General features: G+C 49.2%; 2 protein-coding genes and 2 long non-coding RNA genes across 10 annotated transcripts in view; 3 read left to right on the top strand and 1 right to left on the bottom strand.

Annotated features, from left to right (window-relative positions):
• Positions 1 to 2: 2 nt before the first annotated feature.
• DNAI4 (dynein axonemal intermediate chain 4) lies at positions 3 to 15,150 on the bottom strand. Of its 4 annotated transcripts, none has more exons than XM_071749882.1 (16): positions 14,863 to 14,968; positions 12,943 to 13,105; positions 12,276 to 12,370; positions 11,259 to 11,374; positions 10,860 to 11,007; positions 9,800 to 9,939; positions 8,695 to 8,934; positions 7,398 to 7,663; positions 6,274 to 6,360; positions 4,965 to 5,116; positions 3,785 to 3,942; positions 3,467 to 3,588; positions 2,747 to 2,845; positions 1,827 to 2,053; positions 914 to 1,067; positions 4 to 125 (listed from the first exon to the last, which is right to left on the bottom strand). In XM_071749882.1, the coding sequence occupies exons 1-16, from the start codon at positions 14,865 to 14,867 to the stop codon at positions 75 to 77; spliced, it is 2,223 nt and encodes a 740-aa protein (XP_071605983.1). In that variant the 5' UTR covers positions 14,868 to 14,968; the 3' UTR covers positions 4 to 74. The 4 variants fall into 4 exon arrangements, with proteins under 4 accessions (XP_071605981.1, XP_071605983.1, XP_071605982.1 ...); XM_071749881.1 differs by lacking the exon at positions 14,863 to 14,968 and adding an exon at positions 13,788 to 13,832; XM_071749880.1 differs by lacking the exon at positions 12,943 to 13,105 and having other exon boundaries at positions 3 to 125; positions 14,863 to 15,150.
• LOC139798824 (uncharacterized) lies at positions 8,633 to 12,915 on the top strand. Its single transcript, XR_011726990.1, has 2 exons — positions 8,633 to 8,716; positions 10,753 to 12,915. It is a non-coding gene; the product is annotated as an uncharacterized lncRNA (long non-coding RNA).
• The window catches only part of MIER1 (MIER1 transcriptional regulator), a 31,702-nt gene continuing 19,862 nt past the window's right edge, over positions 14,843 to 26,682 (top strand). The window contains exon 1 of one of the 4 annotated variants that reach the window (XM_071749887.1): positions 14,843 to 14,953. Coding sequence is in view for 2 of the 4 variants with exons in the window: in XM_071749886.1 (XP_071605987.1) it covers positions 16,159 to 16,167 (9 nt within the window). In the remaining 2 variants the exon portion in view is untranslated. Of the gene's footprint in view, positions 14,954 to 15,950; positions 16,168 to 26,682 lie in introns of those variants that run through there. The other 3 variants (XR_011726989.1, XM_071749886.1, XM_071749884.1) reach the window with 3 other exon arrangements.
• On the top strand, positions 17,532 to 21,023 carry LOC139798825 (uncharacterized). The gene is made up of 2 exons (XR_011726991.1): positions 17,532 to 18,237; positions 20,941 to 21,023. It is a non-coding gene; the product is annotated as an uncharacterized lncRNA (long non-coding RNA).

Here is a 26,682-nt window from a genome sequence, read left to right as displayed (position 1 = left end):
TCAATTTTAATGGCTGCAAAAGAACAGTTTATGGTAACAGGACAGAAAGTTTGTCTTGCTGTGGTATCCTTTGGCTACTCTTCAGTAGCTACAAGAGGACCAATGATGTTCTGTAAAGTGTCAACCTGTAACACAGACAGGGAAAAAAGAGCTGATTGCAGTGACCCAAAATTCCTCTTTAGGAGCTGAGAACAGAATGGCTGCTGCAGTGAGCAGGTGGAGGAGGTTTGTGTTGGCCAGCCCTTGGCCATCCCAAGGCCAGGCAGAGCATGCTGCTCTCAGGAGGGGCAGGGAGAGGAGGGCTGGTGCTGGCAAGCAGGGCTCCCTGGGCTAGGGAGGCTCTGGGACTCACTGGCCAGTTCTGCCACGTGCCTAAAGTTTGTGCATTAAGCACTGGTATTTTTAGTCCTGTCCTGGTGACACAGCCAGAAAATTACCCCATTACTCTTATTAACTGAAGAACTTCTCTGCTCAGAGGATTTGGGCTGCTTCGTGGTGGTTTGTAGGGAGAAGCTCCCAGTACTTTTAATTTTGAAGCTGAACAAGAATGGCCTTTGCTGGTGGCCAGGAGAGGGCCCATTGCTCCTGCCTGCTCACCAGGTGAGGCCTTTCTGCCAAAGCTGCTCCCCTGCATCCTGCCTGGAGAGGCAGCTTCACTGCCTGCCCTAGCTCCTGAATCCAGCTGTCAGAACCTCTGGATTTGCCACCAAGTGAAACCTGAGGTTGGTGTTGCCTTTCCTGTTCCTGCTCTTTCTCGTGGTGTGGCAGGAGCCACCTCAGGTTTTAATCTGGTTTTGGCACAGCATCCAGTCCCACCTGCTCCACTCTGTAGTGCCCAGCTCCTTCCCAAACCCCCCGTGGTGAGGAGCACACAGGACCCCTGGGACCAGCACCTTTCCTTAGGGAATCCTACCAGATTGCTGGTGGGAGCAGGCAGGTTCTGCAGCTCCAGCACCCCCACTTCTCCTTCACTATCTCCCACGAGGAGGCAGTCGGTGTTGGTAGCAAAGAGCACGGATGTGAAGCTCACCTGGGGTCTGGCAGAGTGAGAGATGCTGGGGCTGAAGCTGCAACCCCCCAGAAGGAAGAGTTAATGATGTTAAAGCACTGTGTTTGCCTGAGTGTCCTCTCAAGGGCTGCCCAGAAGTGATGCTGGCCTGATAAAGCTGCATGATTTAATTGGTGTGTTCTAGATTAACTAAAAAACCCAGAAACCATGAAGTGAGGCAGTGTTTTGTTTGGTCTCTCCCAGAACAAGAATCCCAGCTGCTAGTAACTAAGGTATCCTGGTTGCCTCAAACCTGTCCTGTTGGCTAAGAGGGGGGTGTGGGTGAATGTTTTAATTGTATGAATAATTTGGTTTTTGTTACCACAAGATTTGTCAGGCCTCCTACTCTGCTGCAGGCTTCATGCTGCCATTAACCCTGATCAGTGCAGATTAATTTTAGGTGCTGTCCTTTGCTGTGCTGGGAAAACCCCAGGGGAATCTGAGCTTCTCACCATCTCATCTCTAGAAAAGGTCCAAAGCAGCTCCTTTGTTGTGATTTTTTCCCTTTTGACTGTGGCAGTGGTAAAATTGATGATTTCTGCAGCCAAAAGGCACTTTTTCCCTTTATCAGTTCCATGAGGCACTCAGCTCCTTCTCTTACAATCAGGACTGCCTGGTAACTACCTTCTGCTTTTACAAAATGAGTATTTACAAACACAATACTTGTCATAACCAAGCCAGCAAATGGCCTGGAGCTGCAAGGATGTGACAGCCCCACTGACTGGGCAGTAAATGTGCCACTGAGTTTCAGAATCTTCTGAGAAAAGCAGATACTTACAGGCTGAGGCTAAGATCCCAAATTTCTACTCTGCTTTCATTTGCTGCTGCAAACACAAAGGGTGATTTTGGGGACCACACGATGTCAAGAACAAAAGCAGTGGTGGAGCTGAATGTTAGCAGGGGTTTCTGTGACTCCTGGTGCCAGAGCATCATGCTCCAGTCTGCAGAGCAGCTCAGGAAGATGTCAGTGCTGGAGGGATGCCAAGCAACTTTGTACACAGGAGCCTTGGTGTTTGGGAAGAAACAGCAACAACAACAACAACAAAAAAAAACAAAAAAAAACAAAAAAAAAAAAAAAAAGAAAAAAGAAAAAGAGAGAACTTTGTGTTGTTCCGGAGCTACAGCCTCACAGGATGGTTTTTTCATAGTTTCTAATCTCTGAGTGTTCTCTGGCCTTACAAGCAAACCCAGCATGGTGTTAGGTGTGCCCACAGGAAATTAGGATGCAGCAGATAAAAGAGAGGAGGGATTTTAGGAGTGAAAAGCATCCATCTGATTCTGCCTTCACTGGCTGTAGGAGAAGCTGCTGCTGAAAGGGCAGCTCCTTGGGTGAAGCAGGGACTTGGAGAGCAAGAGGTGCTGCTAAAGTTCTGCCATCTCCCTCCCAGAGGTAAGACTGTTCACCTGTGGTTTGCAGGACACTTCAGATTACTGATTGTTTCCTTAAAGCCAGAACTAAAGCTTGAAAACAGTTTGTAGGGCAAGTTTTCATAAATTACTGTAAAAAGATCCTTTTAGTCTAGAAAGCAGTCCTGCAGGACAGGGATGCTTTATGCTGTGGGAGTTCATTCCTAACATAAGAAATTCAGGTTTCTTTGCTGGCAGATGTTTTTAGTGAACATGAGCACAGAAACTGTTACAATGGTGAACTTAATGGGATGGTTTCTGCTGCCAGTCCTTTCTCTGTGCCTCACTCACCTTGTGGCCTCTGTATGTCTGGAGAAACTGCTCAGTGCCAGAAGAAGAACATTTGTGGATGTGCCCTTCTTCTGTCCCAGCAAGATAAAGGTTGGTGTCCTGAAAGGAAGGTCAAAGCAACCACCTCTTTACCCACACATCTGGTGAGGGTGGGCTGAGCTTGGCAGTGGCAGTGCTCTGCAGAGCTGAGGTGGAACTGCCTGGAGGTTGTTTGGGGTTGGGGTGTGTGTGCTGCAGAGGGCATGGGCAGCAGGTCCAGGGTGCCAGAAGGTACCAGGTGTGCTCTGCACAGCACACCCTGGGATTGTAACCCCTGAAAAGCTCAGATCTCAGGTGCTCTGAGGGCAAAACATTCAGGTGGATAAAGAGGAGAAGCACAGCCATCTAAGTCCTATGTCTGGGAGATGTTGAACCATCAAATTCTCCCTGATTTGACCAGGGGGAGACAAAGTGGCCCAGAGTGAATGTGACGTGGCTGCTGTGTTCTGGTGTTCACACCCAGGGCTGAGCTGTGACCTTGCTGGTGACACCCAGGGATGACTTGCTTGCTTTACCAGATCACCCTTTGGGGGTAAAACTGTTTTTAGCTCAGAGGCAGTTTGTTTCAGAACTAAATATGCTTCAAAACACCAGTGCAGCCTGACGCACACTAAGGTAGCTCCAGGTGAGGATCCCACCCCTGCTGCATAGTTCTTCTGGATAGATTCTTCCTGACCCTACCTTTGGGTGGAAGTCAAAGCACATTCCAGCTGCCTGTTGAGATATCCAAGTTTCACTTTTTCTTTCTTTCTCACTGGGTAATTTTTTCTGCTCACTTCCCATTTGCTTGATTTTCACCAGATCTGTTCAAACACCAAGAGGTTTTTTTGTCAGCGAGAGACCTGACAGTGCTACGAGTAGCTCAGGGTTTTCTCTGCCATGCTCAACAGCTCCTCAGTGTTTTGTGTAGGAAAACCAGTGTAAGGAATGTCAGCTGAAATAAAATGAAACAACTGGAGTTTGGGGTTTTGCAGAAAAGCTGCAGGGGGAGATGCTTACCAGTGCAATCCAGTCTTTTCTGGATAAACCACTCGGTTACTCGGCCATCTGCTGAGATACTGATCAGTCTCTCTTTTTTACCATCCCCTGCTGTACCTCTGTCCTGTTCCACCCACCTCAGTTGCCATACAGGACCTCTGTGTTTGTTCAGAGAGTTGCTGGGCAAAAAAAATGCACGTGATAAGTCACATATGAACAAAGCCAATATATCTGAGAAATAACGAGCCTTCCTTTTGTGATGCACGCCACGTCTTGTGACAGAAATGTTCAGCTTGTCTTTAAAGAAAAAGGGAAACCTAAAAATTGTTTCTTTTCTCCAGAAAACTACTTCTTGCATCTTGTTTCAGGGCACTGTTCAATGTGCTGACAGACATTTCATTGCTACCTGATCATGGAATCAATCTGCACCTTGTAGGAGACCACCCGAGACCCGAGCAGCTGCCAGCAGGGCAAGTGTCTCCCTGATCATCACCTTGCCCTCACTTTCTTCTTAATCCCTGCTTATCCCTTGCCTGTTCTGATATTCTCTCCAGCTTTGGCATCACTGGGAAGACACCAAAAGCTACCACTGGTGTCCCATGAGGGTTTGTGATCTGGGGCAGGATGGTCAGGAGGGGTTAGTACATGGGGTGTACAATGATCCCTGGTGGTACCTTGCTGCATTTTCTGACAGAGCCAGAGCAGGGTGCTCATTTGGCCTTTCCAGTGTGGGGAACTCTCTTGGTGTGCAGAGCAGCAGCTCAGAGAGTTTCCTACCCCAAGGAAGGAGCAGTGGTGTTCAACATAAGCATTGGTTGGCAGAGCTGAGCAGAGAAGGAGGGCAGTGCAGAGGGAGGCTGGTGGTGGCTGAGGAGTTGGCTGCAGGCCTGGGAAGAAAGAGGTGGATGGGGAAAGGCTGGCTGGCCCACTCTGGCCCTTCCAGGCTTTGCTGCATGACCATAAATTCTTGTGTCTGCAACTCTGCACCAGAAATTTCCTGTATTCACACGTCTGGTGCACGCGGGGGGTTCCAGTCTGCACTGCAGGACTCTGACAGGAGTGAAAAAACTCTGCAACATCCCTGAGCATTCACAAACCTTCCTTACCAAGGGTGTTCCTGTCCCCTCAGCTTCTCTGCTGTGGATATTCTGTTACTGAAGCCGTGACCCAGGTGGGAGGAGGCAGGGAGGCAGAGCCTTACCTGCTGTCCAGCAGAACAGTGTCCTTGCAGCTCTGCACATCATAGATGGCAACAGAACCATTGAACATTCCCACTGCTAACAGATTTGGGCTTGCCAGGGAAAAATCCAAAGCAGTAACACCATGTTTACACTGAAAAACACGCTCTGGCCACTGGCCAGTAGAGAAAACACAAGAATGTTTAAGTTAGTTTCTGATTTTCACTCAGTCTTCTCAACACTGGATATTAAATCACCAGGTTCTGCTGGGAAATCTGCTGGTGACCACAGGGATCACTTCCAGGCAGAAATTTAGGACTGCATTCTAAATGGTTCCACTTATTTCTTGCTACAACTAACTAAATGAGAGAAAAAAAGAAAGATTTGTGCATGCCAGGTCATGTTTCATAATGTTAGGGACCCAGCCACTATGGTGACATCAGGGAATCACAGGAGCACTTGATTGTTGCTGATTTGATGAATGTGCATCACAGACTTGATTCTGGATGATTTACAGTAGTTTTACACCCAGTTTTGGGTAAAGGAAGTTTGTAGAACAAGTAAAACTAAAGGTGTGTGTTCTGATGGCAAGCAGATGCTTTTTTCTGTGTCACTCTGTAACAGAGATTTCCATGGTTCTTTTAAAAAAAGGCTGATAAATTAAAAAGATTCCTTTTCAGATGGATAGGTGAGATATAAAGGTTACATCTATGAAACCTACAGTCTTTGGCACCATTATGAGAAGTTAGATTAGATAATTATAATTAATTATATACTTTTTATTTTCCCTTCAGCCTGATGGAATTTGATGGTACAGTGGGAAATGGATTGGAAGGGATAAGCCTTAAATTTAAAATCCAGGTCTGTATTAAACAAGTGGTCTACAGATTTTGAAAAACCAAAGGTAAATGGTTTTATTTTCCCCTTGCTGTGCTTGAGACTTTTCCAGTCTCACAAAATAATAATTTTGGCACAGCTGAGTGTACCCACAGTAATACCCACACAGATTTCCAGTTGGTGGTAAGGACTGGAAATGGGATCCAGAGATCTGTGCTGCTAAGGGGCCTGGCAGAGACTGGTGCTACCTCCAAGCTGGTGCCATTTGTTAATTTTTTGGTAGCCTGTGTGCAGGGAGTTTAATTTTTAAGCACCTTGCAAGGTACTGCAGTTGGAACCCAGTTTCCAGAAATGTTTGGGCTACTAAATTTGACCTTAGTGGCCAGGTCCTGCTTTTTTGAAACAGGAAGAGGGAAATAAACTAAAGCAGAACTACTGCAGCAGAAAAATGCATTGAAGGAAGGAAAAAAATGAAACAAACTGGGTGTTTGTTACCCTGGGGTTCTTCAGGGACCAACAGCAAGCCAAGCCTTTCTTCTGTTCTTTAAAATCAAATGCTCCATAGCCAACAGCCAAGAGATCCTAAAAGCACAGGTGAAAATGTCTCAGTTTAACCAGAAATTCAGTAGCCTGTTTCTAAAAGCCAACTTTCTTGTTTAACAGTCATGCTCAGAGCAAAGTCTGGACAAATAATCCTCGTGTCAAATGCAAGTAGGGAAGCAGGAGCTAAACAGGAGTTGTAGAATACTGGAAACTGGTTCAACTGGAAGCACATGCATAGTCACCCCTTCCCTGGCCCTTTCCAGAGAGGAACAGGCATTATCCCATGACCAAATTTCAGTGTGCAGGATTTAATGGAATATATAAGATTCCTTAAGCTTTTCTGTGTTGATGTTAGCTGTAAAAGCAGCTGCAGTAACCACCTCCAGCTCCTAACTTTCAGCTCTGCAGGGGGCTCCAATGGATTCCATTTGGTCCTTGCCATAAGAAGTAAGAAACAGCAGCAAGGTTTGTCTTTAACTCCATTAATTTTCTTTTTCTACACACAACAAGTCTGTGACACTAACACTTTAGAAGTATTTGTCTTGTAATTTTAAGACTGATATCTACAAGTGTGTCCAGCTTTACAATACCTGGGGATCTGGTTGCTAACATTATGAAATGGTCTTTATCTTTTTTTTTTTTTTTTTTCCCTTTGAGACAATCTTCCTGGTTTTATGTTTCTCATCCTCACCTGCTTTTTACCTTCCATTCATTGGTTTTCTTGTGGCTGCAGGAGAGCCAGTTGCTCAGAAATCTGAGCCTCTTATTATGCATCTGACCCTTCAAACCTGCTGCCTGCTGCTTTCCTGGGGGGTGTGGCTGTTAGGGCTCAAAGATCTGGGATCTAAACTAATAAACTCCTTTTTAATAGCAGTTTAATAGTAAGAAATTTCAGCTTCCAGTTCTGTGACAGACCAGATCTGTTATCTGTGCTGTCCAGGTGGGTGCTGGTGATGAGGGGATGTGTTCTGGGCCACTCCAAGCTGCTGTGATAGATCTTGGTGCAGCTGGGACAATGAGATGTTGGTGTTTGGGAGGGCAAAACTGAGCTTAAAAGCAGGGATTTGGTGACTCACTGGGTTGACTTTGCTCCAAGCCATGCTGCTCACACTGTGCCCATGGGTTAAATCACACCTGTAGGACCACAGCTCTTCCAGCCTGGGAGGTGCAATTCCTTCTGGGGTTTTAGGTAGGTCTGCCACAACTGGGGGGTCAACAAAGCCTTCCTCCTGCTCTTCCTCATCCTCCTGTTCCTTCTCCTGCTCTTCTTCTTCTGGGGCTTCTTGTTCACCTTCCTTCATAGGTGCTGCTGTGCCAGCAGTCTCTGATGTAGCATCAGGATCTAAAATGCACAAATATGGTCGAGTCTGGGTGGGAACATTTCACCATTTCACTTACCCAGCTCCAGATGTTCACCCCGGGAGGAAAATCTGTGCTTTCAGCAAATATTTTACAGAAGAAAAAAAAAAAAAAAAAAAGGAAAATTCAAGGAATTAAGACACTCTGACTTCTCAAGCTGTCTGGAATGTTGCTGGGGCCCCAGAAGAGGCTGGGTCAGAATGCTGTAGTGTGCCAGTTGTGCTCCTGGTGTTTCATGAGTGGCTTTAGCTACCCAGCAACAAGTTATGAATTTATGTCCACCCCCCACCAGGAATGTTTCTAATCTCTTGTATTTAAAAACCTGCTTAAACAGGGATTTTTTTTTTCCCAGGTTAAATGCTGGAATTCAAAGAGCCAGACTTTGATGCTTTGTCACTGTAATTAAGTGATAAGTTGCTCATTATTTGAGAAAATGAAGTGTAGAGCATATTTTTGGATGGCGTTTGCCAAGCATCTTTTTGTTTCCTCACCCCTTTATTCTATGTAATATGCAAATCATGAATTGATCTCTTTTTTTTTTTTATTTAATTTTTTTTTTTTAGTGCCTGTGTTAACTTGGGACTCCTGGAAAAGGTAAAAATATTCTGTAGCAGTTGTGTCTGCAATAACTTTGTGCTAGACACAGAATGTCTGTCGTGCTAGAACTTCTTTTTACCATCAGCCTCCTTATAAAATAAGAATTAAAAAAGAAAGCAACTGTGAAAGGCAATGCAAAAAATGGTTGGAGGAGTATCTGGAGTAATCTGTATCTTAAGTGTCAGGAAATCAGCTTAATTAATATTTGAAGTCTCAGCTTGTGGTGAAGGGGAGATGAGTTCTCTCAGAACTCATTCAATTCTTCCCCCCCAAGTGGAGGGGTGTCTGCCAGTGAGTGTAAACCCACAAATTCACAGTTGCATCCCATAAATTGTCCTTTCCCTTGTCCATTTCTTAAAAGGCCCTGACTCTGCCTTTGAGGAGCATGCCCAGCCCTGTGGCTGAGAGAAGTCAGACCTGGAAGGACGGGGAGCTGCCGGTAAGCTGCCAGTTTGGGCTGGAAAATGTTCTCCATGAGAACTCTCTCCATGAAAAATAAATCCCTCTGGAAGTTTTCTGATGTCAGGATAGCTTCTGCCTGGCATCCCTGCTCTTCCTGCATCCTGGCAGGGGCTCTGCTGCCTTCTGCTTCTGGCAGGTGTTCTGTGTCTGGGAGGTTAAAGGCATCGTGCAGCTCCCAGGAGGTGACAGTGGTCCCTGGGAAGGAATTGCTCTGGGTTAGAAGAATCTCTTGGTTTGGTGGCACCACCCAAAAGGGGAAGAAAGGTCTTCAAATCAGATAAATATCTGTTCTGCTTCTCCTTTTGATAGAGATTTTTTTTTCCCACTCACTTTATTCAGACCAACAAATGCAGAATGTTTGGCACATCATTCCTCACCGTTTTCTTTGGCCTCCTCCACACACAGAAATGTCCCTGGGGATGCACAGCTCAGCACGTGTAGCTACACCCCAGATGCTCCTCTAGAATTTTTTTTACATCATTCAGGCTGAACATTTTGTAAAATTGCATCTATCTGGTGAGGCTGCCAAGAGCTTCTGCCTTCCCCAAGATTTTAAATCCCCTATCAGAAGTTCTCCTCTTTGAATTATGGCAGACAGAACCCAGAATTGCTGAGAAATTAAGGGGGGAAAATGGGAACTGTGCCCTTTCATACTTCCAGATGAGTATGAAGTGAGGTTCTGCTGCTTAAGTGCTGAGGCAGGCAGGACAGGGCAGCTCCCAGCCAGCCTGGTGTCTGGTTTATCCCAGTGGATACTGTCTGCCAGTACCAATTTTTTAGGAGGGGGCAGAAAAGGCCCCCACAAACCACACCAGCCTGTCAGAACATAAAGCTCTGGATAGGAAACATCTGCTCAGAGGCAGAAGAAAATAAAAAACAACTTTCCTTAGTATCCTGCCTGCTTGCAGGGGGTCTTCTGAGCCCCCATGATCTAGCTGTGTTCTTCCCCCCCGAATATTTATGTAATGTAATAATAATCCCAGCTGCAAAGGGTACAAGGTAGTAAGTGAGAGCCTGTTGTATTTAACACCTTTTCCTGTGTAGTAGTTGGAGAAATTACCTTTATCTTCCAGGAGGAGTCTGTCACACTGCACCTCCTTGTTCTTTACAGCTCCATTGATGGTTTGCACCATGTTTTCTACAAAGCGATCGTTGCCAGGTCTGGCTTCACACATCTCACTGTAAATCTTGTTCCTCTCCCTTGGGGAAGAAAAATTAAAAGAAAAAAAAAAAAAAAAAAGAGGAGAGGAAAGGATATTGATTGTCAGAAAAAAATTGCATTCAATTTTACAGTGTACTTCAGCCCAAGTTGAACAGACCGTGACACTCCATGTCAGAAATGTACTGCTCAGTTGTTTGGTTGGGTTTTGTTGTTTGGTTGGGTTTTGTTGTTTGGTTGGGTTTTGTTGTTTGGTTGGGTTTTGTTGTTTTTCTATGGTTTTTTTTATTGCCAGTTCTTATTTCACTCTGTCTTTCAGCAGCAATTTATGGAGCTTGTGGTGCTGTTCTGCTTGCTGTTCTTCTCGTGCTCACTGGCAGGAAAACCTCACTTGGATAAGTTTCTGCACCCCACTTTGGGGCTGACATCTACAGCAGCTGTGTGACAGGTCTCCCCAGCTGACATCTGTCATGGAGACAACTTTGCTGGGCTCTGTCCCTCCCAGCCCTGGGGAGGAAGCTGTAAAATTCTGTGTTTTGGGTTAAGTACCCAGCACAGGTCACGGGAGGCCAGGGAGGAGAATCTGCAGTGGAAACCCAGTGGCTGCAGCCAAGGGCAGACAGGATATTTTACCAGGCATGGTCACAGGGGATGTGGGGAGGTTCTTTCTCTCTAGAAACACTCTGAAGAGGTGCAGAGGAAGGCAAGCCTGCCTCATTTGGGTGGATCTTTGCTATTAAGAAGTGATGAGCTGTAGAGACACCGCTGCAGAGGTTTGGGCTTTCTTGCTGTCCTCATAAATTGTGTCCTTTGTGTACACCCCACTCCTCCCTCTGCTCTTTCCCCCTTGGCAGGTGAAGTGACAAACTGCAGGAGGCAGACACTGCCACCAAGATGTGAGCAGCCTGCTCAGGACCTTGTGGTCAGCACAAGGGGGGTGCTGAGCCCCCGGGGTACATACAGAATTCTTGCAGCATCTTCTGACTCTGTGGACACCACAGCAGGTGACATGTCCAAAATCCAGAGAGTTTCTGTCTCAGTCAGGTAAATATCCACCCTCCTGTCCAAGTCTTCTTCTGTCAGCATCTCCCCTTGCCTCACCTGCACACCTGAGGGATACAAGGTTAGCAAGGGAGGCCTTTTATCCACAGAATTAATGTTTCAATTTAAAAAGCACTGTGATGATTGGGCCTTTTCCACTCCAAATTTTAAAGCAGCCAAGCCCACCCTAAAAGCCTTGCAATGGAGCAGGAGGAGGAGCCCAAACTTGAGTTCCTCTGGCACACCTCAGTGTCTCACACCCTGCAGTGCTCCTGGAAGGAGCTGAAATCTCTCATTACACCACTTTTTTGGTCTTTACCAGCCAAGCCAGCAGTTGTGGCTCCTTGAGAGCCAGGGTCTTGTGTTTCATCTGGTAGGGACTCAGTTGCTGATGCCTTGGATAGAGAGGTGCTGCTGCTGCTGCTGCCACGTGTCCTGCAGGAAGAGGGGAAAAAAGAGAAACAGGGGAGGGTTCAGGTGTCAGTGACAAAGCAGTGAAAAAAAAACCAGTGGTGCTGTGAGCAGGAGAACCCCCAGAAGACCCCCAGAGTATTTATTATTTCTATATAAAACTGAAGTGAAATAATTTTTTAAATGAAGAGCTTTCATCTCCAAACAGGACCTGTTCATTTTTTCAGGAGATACTTTGTATTTTTAAGTCATTTTTTGGTGTATATTTGCACCTGGTTGATATCCCTACCTCTGGGATTATCCTTTTTAATAGCCAGCCTAGTAAACATGACAGGTTCTCCAAGAGCAATCTCTTTGGCATTGCCTTTGCCAAAGAAAACAGTAGATAATCCTTTTATTTAACTTGTATTTATCTTTCCAGTGCTCACTTTACCAGTCCCTTTGACTAAATACACAGCATCTCCTCTCCATCCAGTTTCAGTGTGTACACACCACCTGCCTGGAGTGATCTGGTTCAGTATTTTGCATTTTTATTTAAATGCAAATAGCTCTTTGCTTTTAGTTTGTCAGCCTGCAGACAAAATGGCTCCAATTCAGTGGCTTGGTTAATGCCCTCTGCACTGAAGGTTTCCAAATGAAAGTTCCTAAGTAAGGAAATGGGATTTTAGCAGTTTGGACTCAATTTTTTTTTTTTTTTTTATGTGGAAGAATATATATGTTTTGATAGGGCTGCACATAATCACAGGGATAATTTGCTTAAATCAGGTCAAAAAGAGGATTCTTAGTGTGTTACCAACATTTGGGCAGATGAGCTGAAAGAGTCACACTTGTAAAAAGGCTGCACTGAAGCCAGGAGCATGAAAACTGACAAAATGCTTGAAAATAAACCAGATTTTTTTTTGTTTCCAGAGGATTTTTTCCATACCTTGACAAAAAAAGGCAAGGTACAGCAGAATCTGGGTCTGGGTCTGGATGGAAGAGGGGACGGGGTGTCACATCCTTGCCTTCCTCATCAAAAACCTGGAGAGAGAGTTAATTACAACAGTGTCCCTGTTTTCCCCAAACAAGCAGCAGCAGTGATGGCCCTGGTGACATTTTGTCTCACCAGGGACAAAAAGAAGAGCTGGATTCAGGCAGAAAAGGCTGGGAACCCCCTCTGCCCAGCAGACCACAGGAGAGGGGCAAGGTGTGGGGGTTGCTTTGCCTTCAGATTCCAGCCCTGAGGGGGCTGCCACCTTTGCCTGGCACTTCTTTTGGGACTCTTTATGGAAAGAGCTGCAAAACATCCTGGAAAAAGTCTTCATCTCACTCTCAGAGCCACTTCTTGGTTGTCTTTTCTGGTTTGTTCTCCAAGGACTACCCAGAGTGGAATTACTGATGTCAGAGTAACAGGACAGCTCCTCACAACAACTGGTGTTCAGTAATCATCATTTCAGTATGGATTCAACTCTTGGATAATTTTCTCTCTCCCCAGAGCTTCAGCCACAGCTTTTCTTCCCTCCTCCCTCTCCCACTTCCCATCTGGCAACTTGTAAGCTCTGCAATAAATGACATTTCCAGCTTTTTTAGTGGCAGTGGGAAGGTCTCCTCACCCGGGGGGCAGCCTTGTTACCCACGAGAGATCCCCTGGGTGCAGTGTGGCTGTCAGAACTCCAGGACTGGCTCTTGCAGCTCGCTGCTCTGCTTCTGGGGATGCCACCCCTGGTGCTGGCTCTTCTGTGGCTGCCAGAACTGGCACCTGAGCTTTTCCTCCCCCTGGAATTAGCCACAGAGGTTCTGGTTCAGTCAGTGAAACCCAACCAGACCTGATCACCAAGTTACTTGGCCTTTAGCTGTCCTGAAGGGTTTAAAGGACTTCTGTGTGCTGAGCCAAACCAGGTAATTCCTTCAGGAAATCTCCCTTCAGCTTCTCGGGAGCCTTTCTGGGGAGGTGAGAGGAGAAGGGAGGTGGGGACAATCCCTGCTGTAAAATGAAAGCCTCAAAGATATTGGTTTAAATTAAAGTAGAAATAGATTGGGGGAAAATTCCTTTCCTATGAGGGTGGTGGAACAATGGAAGAGGTTTCCCAGGGAGGGGGTTGAGGCCTCATCCCTGGAGATGCTCAAGGTGAGGCTTGAGGAGGCTCTGAGCACCCTGATCTGGGTGAGGTGTCCCTGATACTGCAGGGCTGGGACTGGGGCAGCTTTAGAGGTTCCTCCCAACCCAAATCATTCCCTGATTCTACGACATTTTTCTGAGATTGGGTTTTCCGGAGCCAAGCCCAGACGGGAAGGGCCGCAGCGCCAGCGGGGCAGGAGGTGCGAGCTGTGGGTGTGTGCGGGGCCCCGGGACACGGGTGGGAGCCCGGGCTGCTCCATCCCGCCGCGCCTCAACGCACCGCAGGGATCCCCACCCGGGACGCCCCTTCCCCGCCCGGTTCCGCCCGGTACCACTCACGGGGGGGTCCTCCGGCCGCCGGCGGAGCCCTGCATGGCCACGGGGCTGGGCCCCGGGGGGAGAGAGGGGGTTGCGCGTCTCTCGGTAACTATGGCAACGCTCCCCAAGACGCGGCGCGGCGATTGGCCGCCAAGGACGGCGCCGCCGATAGGTCGGCTCCCGGTGCGCGGGGCCGCGGTTCTTCCCCCTCCGCCCGCCCCAGGAGGGACCCGGCGGCCGCCCCGTTCCCGGCCCCACTCCGCGCCCGGCGGGGCTGGGCCTGCCGGGCCGCCCAGGGACCGCCTCGCCTCGCCTCGCTCCCCTCCGCTCCGTTCCGCTCCTCTCCGCTCCCCCACCCAGCGCCCCGGGGCGCCCGCCCCCTCCTTGCCCAGCCCGGCGCTCCTCCCCTGCCCGCAGGGCCGCGGCAGCCCCCGCTCCCCCCTTTGTCACTGAAGCACAAAGGTCCTGGGCGGCCCGGGAGCTCCCTCCGCCCCGCCGTGAAACTCGGCCCCGGTGTGGCGGGGATCGGGGCAGGTCTGGGCTTTGTGTGTGTCACGGGGGGAGGTTTGGGGCCGGGGTTTGGCTGAGGCAGCAAAGTTGCCTGGGGGGGGTGTGAGGAGGGGGGGGGGGTGTGCGCTTTCCTCTCAGCATCGCCCCCCGGGAGCGCTTTTTTCCAGTATTTTCGGTAGGAAAAGGGCGGAGGAGCTGAGCGGCTCTGGGAAGGGAGAGCAGGAGCCGGCAGCCCCAGCTCAGCCCCAGCCCACGGGGCCTCGCAGCAAGGGGAAAAGCTTTTCCACGGAGAAGGGGAAAAAGAGAGAGATTTTGGTTTTGTTTTTTGTTTTTTTTTTTTTCCCCGAAGTACTGAAGAGTCTGTCGCGTCCTCAGTGCAGAGCGATGGTAACGCCAGGCTGGCGAGCAGCACCTCTCCCCCTCTGGGTGTCCTCCCAGCCCTAGGACAGAGCCCAGCAGGTGAGGGAAGGCTTAAAGGAGAAGAGGCAGAACTCGGGCAGCATGCCTGCTGCGGTTTGGTATTCATTGATTTATTAATTTATTCATTTTCCTTCAGATAGGCCCAACCCAGCGCTGCCGCTATTACCTCATCCGAGAGGGTCAGACACCGCAGGAGCAGCTCCAGAGCCCTTCCCTCGGGAAGCTTCACCGCCGGTGGGACGGAGTGCGGCTCCCGTGTGAGTACGGCTGCCGGGGAGGGAGTGAGAGCGGAGGGATCGGCACCGGGACCGGGGTTGGGAAGTCCGGGAGTCAATGGCCGCGGATGCTGCCCGGCACGGTGCGGGTGAGAGCCCCGGAGCTGACAGGACAGGGGCGGGGCCTCTGCGATGAGTGACATGCGGTGGGCGGGGCCTCTGCGATGAGTGACAGGCGGTGGGCGGGGCCTCTACGGTGACTGACAGGTGGAGGGCGGGGCCTCTGTGGTGACTGACAGGTGGGGGCAGGGGCTCTGATGACTGACAGGTGGTGGGCGGGGCATGAATGCTGCTGGGAGGCGGGGCCTGTGCCCTGAGTGACAGACAGGGTGCAGGGCCTATGCCATAAGGGACAGATGGGGCGGGGCTTCCTCTGTGAGTGACAGGTGGGGGTGGGGCCTATGCTGTGAGTGACAGTGGGAGGCGGGACCTGTGCTGTGATAGGCGGGGTGGAGTCTGTGTTGTGATTGACAGGCCATGGGTGGGGTCTGTGCCGTGTGACAGGAGGTGGGCGGGGCTTATGCTATGATTGATGGGTGGTGGGCAGGGTCTGTCTTATGCTTGACATGCGGGGACAGGGCCTGTGATGTGATTGACATGCAGGAGGCGGGGCCTGCGGTGTAATTTACATACGGGACGGGGCCTGTGTTGTGATTGACATGTGGGGGGTGGGGCCTGTGCAATGATTGACATGCGGGAGGTGGGGTCTGTGTTATTATTGAGAAGCAGGGGGTGGGGTCTGTGCTATGATTGACGGGCAGGAGGCGGGGCGTACACTATGACTGACAGCCGGGGGCGGAGCCTACGCTATGATTGACAGGCGCGGGGCATGGTCTGTGCTATGATTGACAGTCGGGGCGGAGCCTACGCTATGATTGACAGACGCGGGGCGTGGCTTGCGCTATGATTGACAGGCGGTGGGCGGGGCCTGCTCCCCGATCGCGGTCTCGCGGCGCCCCTCAGGCTTCCCGCGCGCGGCGGGGCGGGGCGTGGCGCTGCCGGACGGGTGCGCGGTGACGTCTCGCGCTCCGTGTCCCCTCCCCTCCCGCCGCTCCCGGCCCCGCCGCGCAGCCCCGGGACCCAGCGGCACCGCTGCCCCCGCCGCCCGGCGATGTGAGCCCTGACCGGGGCCCTCTGCCCTCCCTCCCTCCCTTCACCTCCCCGCCCGCCCGCCCGGCGCAGCGAACATGGCGGAGGTGAGAGCGCGGCGGGGCCGGGGCCGGGGCCGGGGCGAGGGGGGGGTGTGGGGGGGGCCTGTCCGCGGAACTTGTTGCGCGGGGCCGCGGCCGGGCGGAGCGTCCCGCGAGTGAAGTTGTGGGGCCCGGGAGGCCTCCCCGGGCTCCGGAGAGCCGTCCCGGTGCCTTCCCCTCCTCATCGGGGCCTGCTGGCCCGGGACGGGGAGCCTCGCCCCGGGGTGGGGGGGGGGGGGGGGTCGGGGAGCAGGCGGGCCCCGATGGCGGCCCCGGGAGCCGGGGGAGGGGGCTGAGCTCTCCGGTAGCAGCCCGGTCCTGGGGGGAAGGGGGAGAAAGGAGCCCTGGGCTCATCCAGGAGGGGGCCCGGGTCTGGGTCGGGGTGCGGGGAGAGGGCAGCGGGGCCGGGCCTGTGCCTGCCGGGGACCGGGGGTCGTCCCGGGGGGTGGGGAGGGGGGGGAACCTTCCCTGGGTGGCATAGGGGGTGCCAGCCCTATTTAGGGGTGCCAGCCCTATTTAGGGGGTGCCAGCCCTATTTAGGGGTGCCAGCCCTATTTAGGGGGTACCAGCCCTATTTAGGGGGTACCAGCCCTATTTACGGGGGTTCCAGCCCTTTGGGGGGTACCAGCTCTATTTAGGGGGGTACCAGCCCTATTTAGGGGGGTGCCAGCCCTTTGGGGGGTGCCAGCCCTATTTGGGGGTGCCAGCCCTATTTGGGGGTGCCAGCCCTATTTGGGGGTGCCAGCCCTATTTAGGGGGTGCCAGCCCTATTTAGGGGGGTGCCAGCCCTTTTGGGGGGTGTCAGCCCTGGGGGGGGTCAGGGGGATGCGTCTCTTGCCAGCCCCCACCCAACGATTCTCCCGAGTTTTTTGGGTTTTTTTTTTTTTTGATGGCAGCAGCATCGCTGGAGGGTAAAACGCGTGTTTATTTTCTGTAAATACCTTCTTGTGGTCGTTAAGACAAAAGGGGAATTTCCTCCATGGATGGCAGGGCAGCCTTTCCAGGCTCCTGGGAGGGAGACTTTTTTTTTTTTTTTTTCCTCCTGGAAAAGGGAGTCGGAGGAAATGGGAAAAGGCTGCTTGACCTCTCCTGTGGGAGCCAGAGGGAGAGATGGGTTTGATTATTGGGGTGTGGGTTTGTCCATCTCCATAGGATCTGGCAGAGCAGCTCTTGTGCTTCTCGGGAGGCAAGTTAGAACAGATGAGTAGATATTTCTGTAAGTTTTCGTAGAATTATCCTAAGATTCCAATCTTGAGGTAATTTGCTGCTCCAACAGTGTTGACAAATGAATTGGGAGTGCTGCTGTGAGAGGTATCCTACTGAAACCCCACACCTCTTCTCTGGGCCTGCCCATTTCTTCCAGGCTGATCTGGGGGGCTGGAGGTACCAGGACTGGAATATTTTACAGATGAGGTTTCTTCCCTGTTTCCTTGAAATTACCAAATATGTGTCAGTTTTTACTTGAATTTATCTTTTCTTTCCTCCCAAGTGAAAACTCTGAGGAAGCATTCTGCCTGCTCTTGGTGTGAAATGTCCTAACCTAATCTTGGAAGTTAAAAGATTTTGCCAATTTTTTTCTCTGTTATCTTGAAGGATGGAGGATCCCAAGTCTGATCCCTGAATAATTTCTTGGCTGGAAAAATTAAACTCCTGTCATCTATAAACTTAGAGAGACATATTGGGGCCCATCCTGATCTCCACATCACAGTACTTGGGGTCTTTCTCTCCAGCTTCACCAATTGCTTGCAATTTAATTTTTTTTTTTTTTAGTGAAACACAGCATTATTGTGAAACTTGCACCCCAGCTCTTCTGGGGGGAGCTGAAGCTCTCTGTGTTGCTCAAGAGCCACGGGCAGGCCACTGAATTACTTCCTATTCTGTATTGTCACATCCTGCCAGGGACCTGACAGCCCTGAGAGCTGGAGGAGAGAGCAAGAAGTAGTCAGCAGGGTCTGGGGGTCAGGCAGGGCTTGTTTCTCACTCTGTGAATGCTGCTCCAGGGCTTAAGGCATTTTTTATGTGGTGCTGTTTTATGAGGATGAATCCTTTGGGCTCTTTTGGCTTCTTCATTTCAAGGTGAGGGGTTGGGGAGGCTTTGGTGCATCTGTGGGGTGGGTTCAGGGGTGGCTGCAGCAGCCTGGGCTGGGCAGCTGAGCTGCTCTTGGGACTCTCACCCTTTTCCCCATCCTTCCCCAGGGAAAAAAAATCTTGTGGTGACTCTGGGGTGCCCAGGAACTCATCCTGCAGTCAGGAGAGAGCTAAAGTGTTGTCTCCAAGAGAATCAGCCAGGCTTTCTTGTTCAAGATGCAAAACTAAACAAATAAACAATATAAATAGGAAACTTTTTGAGTTTGACTGGAAAGAACTTACAGACAGGAGCTCTGAGCCTGGGTAGTAAGAAAATTAGTCCAGAAAGTGAAACTAAATTAACAAAAAATGCCGTTTCACTTTTGTAGATTGCCACTTTCATCACAGAACAGACGGGGGGGGAAACATTTTGAATATATATTAAACTGGTTTTAGGTTTGGGATTAATAACCTGCATTGAGGTTTCATTTCACTTTGAAGCCTGCTCACGTGATGGGCTGGAGTCCTCAGATTCCAACCCATTAGAAGATGGTTCTAGCCATAAATCAGACCAAAACCATCTCTAACTTAAGATGAGCTGAAGCTTGGTGAAGATTTCCCTATCCTGCATTAAGCTGCTTATTTAGTTCTTTGTGGTGGAGTGAATGCTGATACAGACATTTTTTTTTTTTTTTCTAAATACGAATATTTTGATGTCTGTAGAGAAGCTTTTTGACTGAAAAACTAGAAAGAGAAGGTTTGTTGTTTGTTCAGCCATTACAGGGTTTGAATAAGATGTAAGTGAGAACGAGATCTTCTGATTCCAAAAACTTGAAGAGCTGGGGCCAGACTTTTGTGTTGGAAAGCAGCTGGATACCTACTGGAATTTCCAGAAGTGCTGAGTTCCTGCTCTTCCTTTATTTTGTTCCATGGTAGGAGGCACCAGACAGGTGCTACAGGCACTCCTCAGGATACAGACCAGGCAAAAATAGTGGGAAAATGATGGGGTGGGTTGTGATTTGGTTTGGGTTTAAGTTTTTATGAACTTGCTGAAGAATACCAGAAGTATCAGGGCTGCTGAGTGGGAAAGAAGGTGGCAGTGTTAGGTCAGAGGTGGGGTCAGTGGGGCTGGAACTGGCTCAGCCTTTCATATTGCTTGGATTTCTGAAAGGTTAGTTGCTTTTGTCCAGAAAATCAGTTTATTAACATTACCAATAGCATTGTTTTAATAAATCATCTTTAAATTTGTAATGGCTGGGAAAATTTTCCTTTTTTTTTTCCTGAATGTTGTGTTCTTGTCAGTAGAAAAAAGTTGTGTTCTGTTCAGCTTTGTGACTGCAACTGAATTCCAGTTTTCTCCTACAGCTTGCAGCAACTTCAGGCCATAATTTTACAGAAAGATGTGATCTAATAGCCCTTCCTAATAACCTTTTTACATTCATAATCTTCATGTTTTTATGAGGCTGTGCTATTACTTTAAAACAATGTGCATAAATGGGTAATAGGCTGCCCTGCAGGAAGCAGCCATAAAGCCAACAGGTAGCTACAGACTGAGCTGTTCCAGCAGTCAGGGGACACAACTTCTGAGCAATGCCTGGATATAAAATACAGGTCACAACAGATTAAATCAAGGTTTCCTGCTGCCAGATCTAAATCATGATTAAAATTGATGATTCACATCAGTCCATCCTGTTGAGCACAAGAATTATTTTTTGTCCTCATTTGATCTTAGCTTTAAGTAAATGTCTTTTTGTTTGCTTGTTTGATTCTGGAGCAGTTTTGGTTGAGAGCTTCACAGAGGAATCTGTGAGCCTAATGTAGAGCTGGGAATGAATTCTTCTCACTTCTCTGATGAGAGTCAAAACTCCAAAGTGGTTGGTTCTAGTCACTGGTTGTCAGGAAAACTGAGGGAGTGCAAGGTATTGAAGGGAAAACAAAAGCATTTAGCTTTCTGCATGTCAAATCTTGGAAGAGATGGGGGTTTGGTTGTAATAGAAGAATTCTGTGGGGTTTTTTGTGTGTGTGGTAGGCTATAGGTGTTTGTGGGCTTACTGCTTGGGAGTTATTTCTAATCCAGAGGGGGGGTTTCAGGCAGGCAATGGACTTGCTGAGAAGTTCAGTTTCCTTTTGAGCTTTTTCCTGGCCCCAAGCCCCAGTCAGTGCTAAGATTTCACTGCTAATCCATTCCTGTCTCAAATTGTGCCTGAAAATGTTTCCCTGTGGTGCTTGGCATAGGAAATGGGGGAGCTGGGGGTGCTGATCCTGGATCAGAGGAGGCTGAGGGGAGAGCTTCTGGCTCTCTGCAACCCCCTGAGAGGAGGTTGGAGCCAGGGGGGGTCGGGCTCTGCTCCCAAGGAACAAGGGATGGGAGAACAGGAACTTTTGGCACAACTCAAGTGGTGCCAGGGGAGGTTTAGGTTGGAGCTGGGGAAGAATTTCTCCCTGGAAAGGGTTGTCAGGGCCTGGCCCAGGCTGCCCAGGGCAGGGCTGGAGTCCCCATCATCCCTGGAGGGGTTTCAGAGCCCTGGAGATGTGGGGATGAGGGACATGGGGCAGGGGTGGCCTTGGCACTGCTGGGGGAAGGCTTGGACTCCGTGATCCCAAAGCTCTTTCCCAACCCAAATGATGGAGTGATTCCATGGTTCCATGACTGTATCTGCATTACAGAGGTAGGATGGTCACTCCATAGACTCTCATTTTTTGTCCTAGCAGGAAATGTCAGAATCTTACAAGAAGCTGAGGCTGGTGCTGTACTGTGTTATGGAAAGAAACAATAAATGAATGGAAAACGTCCAGTTGGAAGTGTGTGCTTCAGCTGGGGCAGGGATGGCTTTCTGAATAACTCCTGTGGTCGTGCTTCATGCCACTCCTTGGGGATGGAAGTTGCCTTGGTGACCAGGGGTGCCCAGAGTGTCCTGCCAGCCAGGGCACTGCCCTCTGCCTGCAGCTCCCTCCCCAGGCAGCCCCAGCAGCCCCCCAGCCTCAGCAGCCCCCCAGCCTCAGCAGCCCCCCAGCCTCAGCAGCCCCCCAGCCCCAGCAGCCCCCCAGCCCCAGCAGCCCCCCAGCCCCAGCAGCCCCCAGCCCCAGCAGCCCCCCAGCCCCAGCAGCCCCCCAGCCCCAGCAGCCCCCCAGCCCCAGCAGCCCCCCAGCCTCAGCAGCCCCCCAGCAGCCCCCCAGCAGCCCCCCAGCAGCCCCCCAGCAGCCCCCCAGCAGCCCCCCAGCAGCCCCCCAGCAGCCCCCCAGCCCCAGCAGCCTCCTGGCTGGCTGAGCCCTGCACAGGGAGGATGCAAGTGGCTGGTTCCTGGTTCCTGGCATCTACTCTGCCCAAAGGAGGAGGAGAATCAGTGCCACTTGATTGTAAATAAGTCAGTGTGTGATCCTGGCAGCAGCCTGGTCAGGAGCCACCAGGGAGAAGCTGCTTTTGCCACCCTGAAGTCTGCTCCCTCTTCTTTTTGACTTGAAGCCCTGAGAAATGCAGCTTCACCTGCTCCTCAGGGGTCTGTGCTCACCTGGGGGCTGAGCATTAAGGCTGGACAGGTAGGCAGTGCCTCCAGCTCAGAGATCTAAGGGGGGGGATGATCAGAAGCTGCCCTGACAGTTTTATGTCATTGTCATCTCTCTGCCCTGCTGGGTCATCCCCCTTGAACTTTCCAGGTGCTGTTAAATCACCCCAGGAGAGTCATCCCCTGCCATCCTTCAGCCTTCTGTGTTCCCCTCAATCACTGCCTCCTTTTAGGCTTTCAAAAACATAGCAGCTGCTATTGCTAGAGATACAGTTGAGATCCCTTTCTGCCTCAGAATTTCCACAGGGATTTCCAGTATTGAAGATGTCCTCAGGTGACCTCACTGGCAAAACTGACTTTAAAAAGGCTCCTCCAGAAAGGCTGCACCCCTCAGGTGAGCCCCTGCAGCATCAGGGAGCCATGCAGCAACCCAAATGTCTGGAAGAGCCACGTGAACATTTCCCCTGGAAAATCCTGTGTTATCAGCTGCTTCCCCTGCCCTCTCTGCTCCTGGGCAGGAGATTTAGGGAGGCTGATACAGAACTGAGTTAAACCCCACCCTGTGTTTCTTGCTCTGAAACCCATCAGGTGGTTTCTCCTGAAAAAAACTGCAGCTAAATTTGTTTAGTTCTTTTTTTATGATTATTAAATAGCAATAAATAGAACCAAACCTTAGCCAATATTTTTCTCAGAAGAAGCAGGTGGGGAGAAGGCAGTGAGCAAGTAAGGAGTTTCTGACTCTAATTCGGGGTGGAAAGGAGCTCAGGAGGTGTCTGGCCCAACCTGAAGGGCTGCTCTGATGTCAGGCCAGCTTGCTCAGGGCTGCCTCCAGTCTGCTCTTGAAAACCTCCAAGGAGAGAGGCTGGGCAACCTCTGCTGCTGCTTGGCTACCTTCATGGGGCAGAAAGTGGCCTTTCTACCCTGCAGAAGTGTAGGAAGGGAATGGCCCAGCCAGGGAACCTGTGCTAAGGAGGTAGCTTCAAGGCTTAGGTGTACACCTTGGGGCTGAAACATTGCACCTGATCTTTGCCTTCTGAATACACCAGAATTTTCTTTTTTAGCAACAAAGTTCAAACAACAAATAATCCAAAAGCTTCCAGAAGGGCTTGGACGTCCCTATGGTTTTGCTATAGAAAAATTCACAGGTAAAAGCATTAAATGAGGGACAGGAGGTCTGGTTTGATTTTTTTTTTTTTTTTTTTAAGTTCTTCTTTCAATATGTTGCTCTTTCTTGGGGCAGATTCTCTGACACTTGGGAGATTTTGATAGAGAATGGGGTGAGAGGGCCAAGCTGGAATTATAACCCTTCTTCTGAGGTACCTGCTTGTGAAAAGGGACAGGGACCCTCTGAGTTAGGGATGGGTTTCCCCATCTGAACAAACTCTTTTCTGCAGGCCATCTCCTAGCTTAGCTCACTGGAGAGTTTCTTAAATGGCTGCCACGGGCACTTCCTAAAACTTCAGCAAAACTCAGTAGAAAGGAGGGAACCCTGCTGCATTTTCAGCTTTAGTTTCCAGATAATATTGATGGCCTCTGTGCCCCAAATGTTGCTTAAGGGGTCAGGCAAAAGAGCTGATGTCAGCATGATGAATTTGTCAGGCTTATTGCTAAACTTTAGCCAAACTTTAGTTGTAGTTTTTGAATGTTTTAAGTAACATTTAAGGAGCTGTTAGGGATAGCAGTGAATTTGAATGGAATATATGTTTGATGTTGTCTTGTAGGGAGACTGCAAGTGCTGCTAGTTTTAAGATGCTTTGCTATTAATGACATTAAACAGCATGAAAGATGTTGGCAATTCCAACAGCAGTTTTGTAGGGACAAGTGAAACTGTGTGGTGTCCTGACAGTCCTGCCCAGGTGTTCTTTGCAGGAGCAATGTCAAGAGAGAAAACTGTGCCTTACTTCCACAGCTTTCACAGCCTGGAGTATCCTGGTCCAGCCCAAGCAGCAAGGAAGCATTAGAACACCACCCAGGACATGGGCACTGCCTGGAAGCTGTGGCTTCCAAAATGTGCACACCTGATGTCTCCACAAGGCTGTTTGCATCCAATAAACCTGTCAGCATGCTGGTTGGGTTGTACTTCTGCCACTTAACTTCATCACAACCTGAAATACAGCCATCCTCAAGGGCAGCTTTGTTGTTGGAGTACCACTGTATTTTTCTGGCTGATGTCTGTCTGTGGGGTCATCACTGGACCATCCAAAGGGGCCAGTTTCAGGTGCCCCTGAATTCAAATTCAATTTATTCCCCTGACACACTGGAAAATGTATTTGGTGGCATCTCCTGGCTCAGTTGTTTCTGCCAGTGCCACTGACTTCCTGCAGACACCCATTCTGCATGGCTTTCTGGTCACTCCTAAAAATATTTATGGAATAAAACCAGTGACAGATGCTTTCAGTGCCACCCAACCCTCGTGTTCTGTTGCTCCAGGTCTTCCCATTTGCTCCTTACCATGGGTTTTGTACTCTTTGTATCTCAGAACTGGTTTTCCCTTCACATGGCTGGTCTGGAACATTAACAAATGTATCCAGGACTTGTGTTTTTCCTAGTTGCCCATACATTAGGAGTTCATGAATGATTTTTTTTAGCCTCCTGAACCCCCAACAAATGTTCACTGTTGGTGCTAAGCACAGAAAAATTGGAGTGTGTCAATCCCATCTTGTAAGTGTCCCATAGTTTTTCTCTCCTGGGCCTCGGATGCCATTATCTTTTTATAGGTAGCAGCACTTCATTCCCTCGAGTGCCCTTGAGGCAAAAAAAAAAATGTTTTGTACTTCTCTGAATTGCTGCAGCAGAGAAAGAAAAGGCAGTGAGGAGCAGGGGTGTCCTTCCTTTTTCACAGGAATTGCTGTTCTGGTGACACCCTGCAGCTTAGGACTGAAGAGCTGATGGTGCCAGTGTAGCCATGGAATCTTTAACTACTGCCAGGAGATTTCTGTAAGCAAATGCCCTCAAAGCCATCTGTTCTGCCCTGCTCACTTGGAGGCAAAGGAATGGGGCTGAATAATCAGGAATTGCAGTAATTGGGCTGCTCTTTGCCCTGATGTGTCCCTGCCACACACCCTTCTCCAGGTGTCTGCCTTCAGATTTTTTGCTCCAGGGTGTCTGTCTGGTGATTGCCATGGAAGCCTGTGGCTCCCTGAGAGGATGGAAAAGGAGGATGAGTTCTTTTGGGGATTGGTTTGCTGAACCAGCAGGTGCTGCAGCTTCCCCATCGTTGGAGCTGGCAGTAGTGGCAGAAGCACATGGAGTGGTGGGAAGAGGTCAGGCTCCTACTTTTGGCTCCATGAACGTGGAGGAGATGTAAGGTGACACTGCATCTGGCTAAAAATAGAGGTTGATGGTTGGCAGTGCATCCCTGCGACTAGAAACCTCTGAAATGCAGGGATGATAATCCCCAAACTGGGACAGACTGGGACAGACTGGGTAGGTATGGTAGGCAGAGTTTAGAAGAAAGGATCAGAGACCCAGAGGCTCTTCTCCCAAAAGCTGCCCTGGAGTCTGTGGCAAAGCCTGAACTAGAACCTCTCAAGCAATGTATCCATTCTGAAGTAGCCTGAAATTGCAGATTTTCTGGTTTGGGGGTGGTATTTTCTTTTTCCTTCCATAGACCAGGATTGTTTCTTAGGGTGTGCTTGGCTTTTAAAAGATCTTTTTATGCCCCACTGGGGTTTTGTCTCCACTCTCAAGAGGCAAAAGCTCCACCTGCCAGGGATGGGACATCAGCAAATATATTTTGAGGTAGACTCCTGTAAAATTTTGGTCACTGGTTCCTAAAAAGGTGTATTTCTTCTCACTTTGGAGAGCTGCTGCTATTAAAAAAAAACCCCATAATTGCCCAGAACTTTTTAAAAATTTGTGCTTGTAGTTCTCTCCCAAGCTTGGCCCAGGTGGCAGTGGCTTCTGTCAGTGACTGCTTGGCCTTAGGAGATGAAGTCAAAGAGCAAGGAAATGCTTTAAAAATCTTGGAATAATAGTAGAAGTTTGAATTGAGTTGAAATGTACCAGTTTCTAACCTAAAATTTAGTTCTAATTTTCCATATAATCCTGGGTGCATGGATTTTGCAGTTCCAGTAGGAGCAATCCTAGCTATAGGATCAGACACACACAAGGATTTCTCATGAATCTGCAAACTGAATTTTTCCAAGTGACTTTTTGTCCAAATCCAGGCAGTTTTTCACGAGGGTAGCACTGTGGATTGGGCAAGAAACCCAGCAAAAATCTGAGTTTTCAGGAGGTGGCAGGGAAAGGGGATACTGAAGTAAGAAGTCAGTCTTCCTGAGTCAAAAAAAACCCCACTTGGTTAGGTCTGTCCCTGAAAATCATTGAAACATTTGCTTGAATTTTCAAAACAAATGAGGTTTGTGTGTCTGACATGCAAATTGCACCCCAGGAGGTTAAAGATTGGCAAAGTTATAAGCAAGGGAAAGCAGAAGTTGATGAAAGAAGGCATTTGTCCTCAAACAGGGGAGGCCAAAGGATGTCTCTGCTACATGAAATTGTTGTGGAATTCTAATTTTTTTTTCTCTATTTCAAAAAATTGATTTGTTTTGTACTCTGTAATCAAGTTTGTTCATTTTATAACCCGACCAGGGAGGAAAATCTGGCTTGCAAAACAGTTTTTGTTGTTGGCTTTGGTGGTTTTTTTTTTTTTTTCTCACAGCTGGATTAGAGATTAAGATTAAATGGCTTTTTCCTTTTGTTCGATGAGGAATTCTCATTGTTTTTGTGATGGGAATTTTGTAAACTATGTGCCTGCATTTCAAGGGAACAGGAGGTTTGTGTCTTGCCCAGCAGGCAGTTTCTGATAGGAAGAATAATTTCTCTTCAGCTGTGCTTCCACGGCCAGTGTAGCCCTGTGTACACCTTCCCTGGAGGAAAGGGGATTTATTTTATATGTGGACTTAGATCAGAGCTGGATCTGTGCAAAACTAACTTGTTCCTGTTGGGA

This window comes from Heliangelus exortis, chromosome 8 (assembly GCF_036169615.1).
Source record: "Heliangelus exortis chromosome 8, bHelExo1.hap1, whole genome shotgun sequence".
NCBI classification, from domain to species: domain Eukaryota; kingdom Metazoa; phylum Chordata; class Aves; order Apodiformes; family Trochilidae; genus Heliangelus; species Heliangelus exortis.
The sequence above is the reverse complement of the archived record's forward strand: the minus strand, read 5'-3'. Positions and strand labels throughout refer to the sequence as shown.

Coding starts and splice junctions, on each gene's coding strand:
- DNAI4 (XM_071749880.1), bottom strand. CDS start 15,114: ATGTCACTCATCGCAGAGGCCCCGCCCCTGTCCTGTCAGCTCCGGGGC. Junction 11,008..11,258: donor CACAACTGCTGGCTTGGCTG/GTAAAGACCAAA, acceptor TGTATCCCTCAG/GTGTGCAGGTGAGGCAAGGG. Junction 3,943..4,964: donor ACTGTTCTGCTGGACAGCAG/GTAAGGCTCTGC, acceptor TTTTTTGCCCAG/CAACTCTCTGAACAAACACA.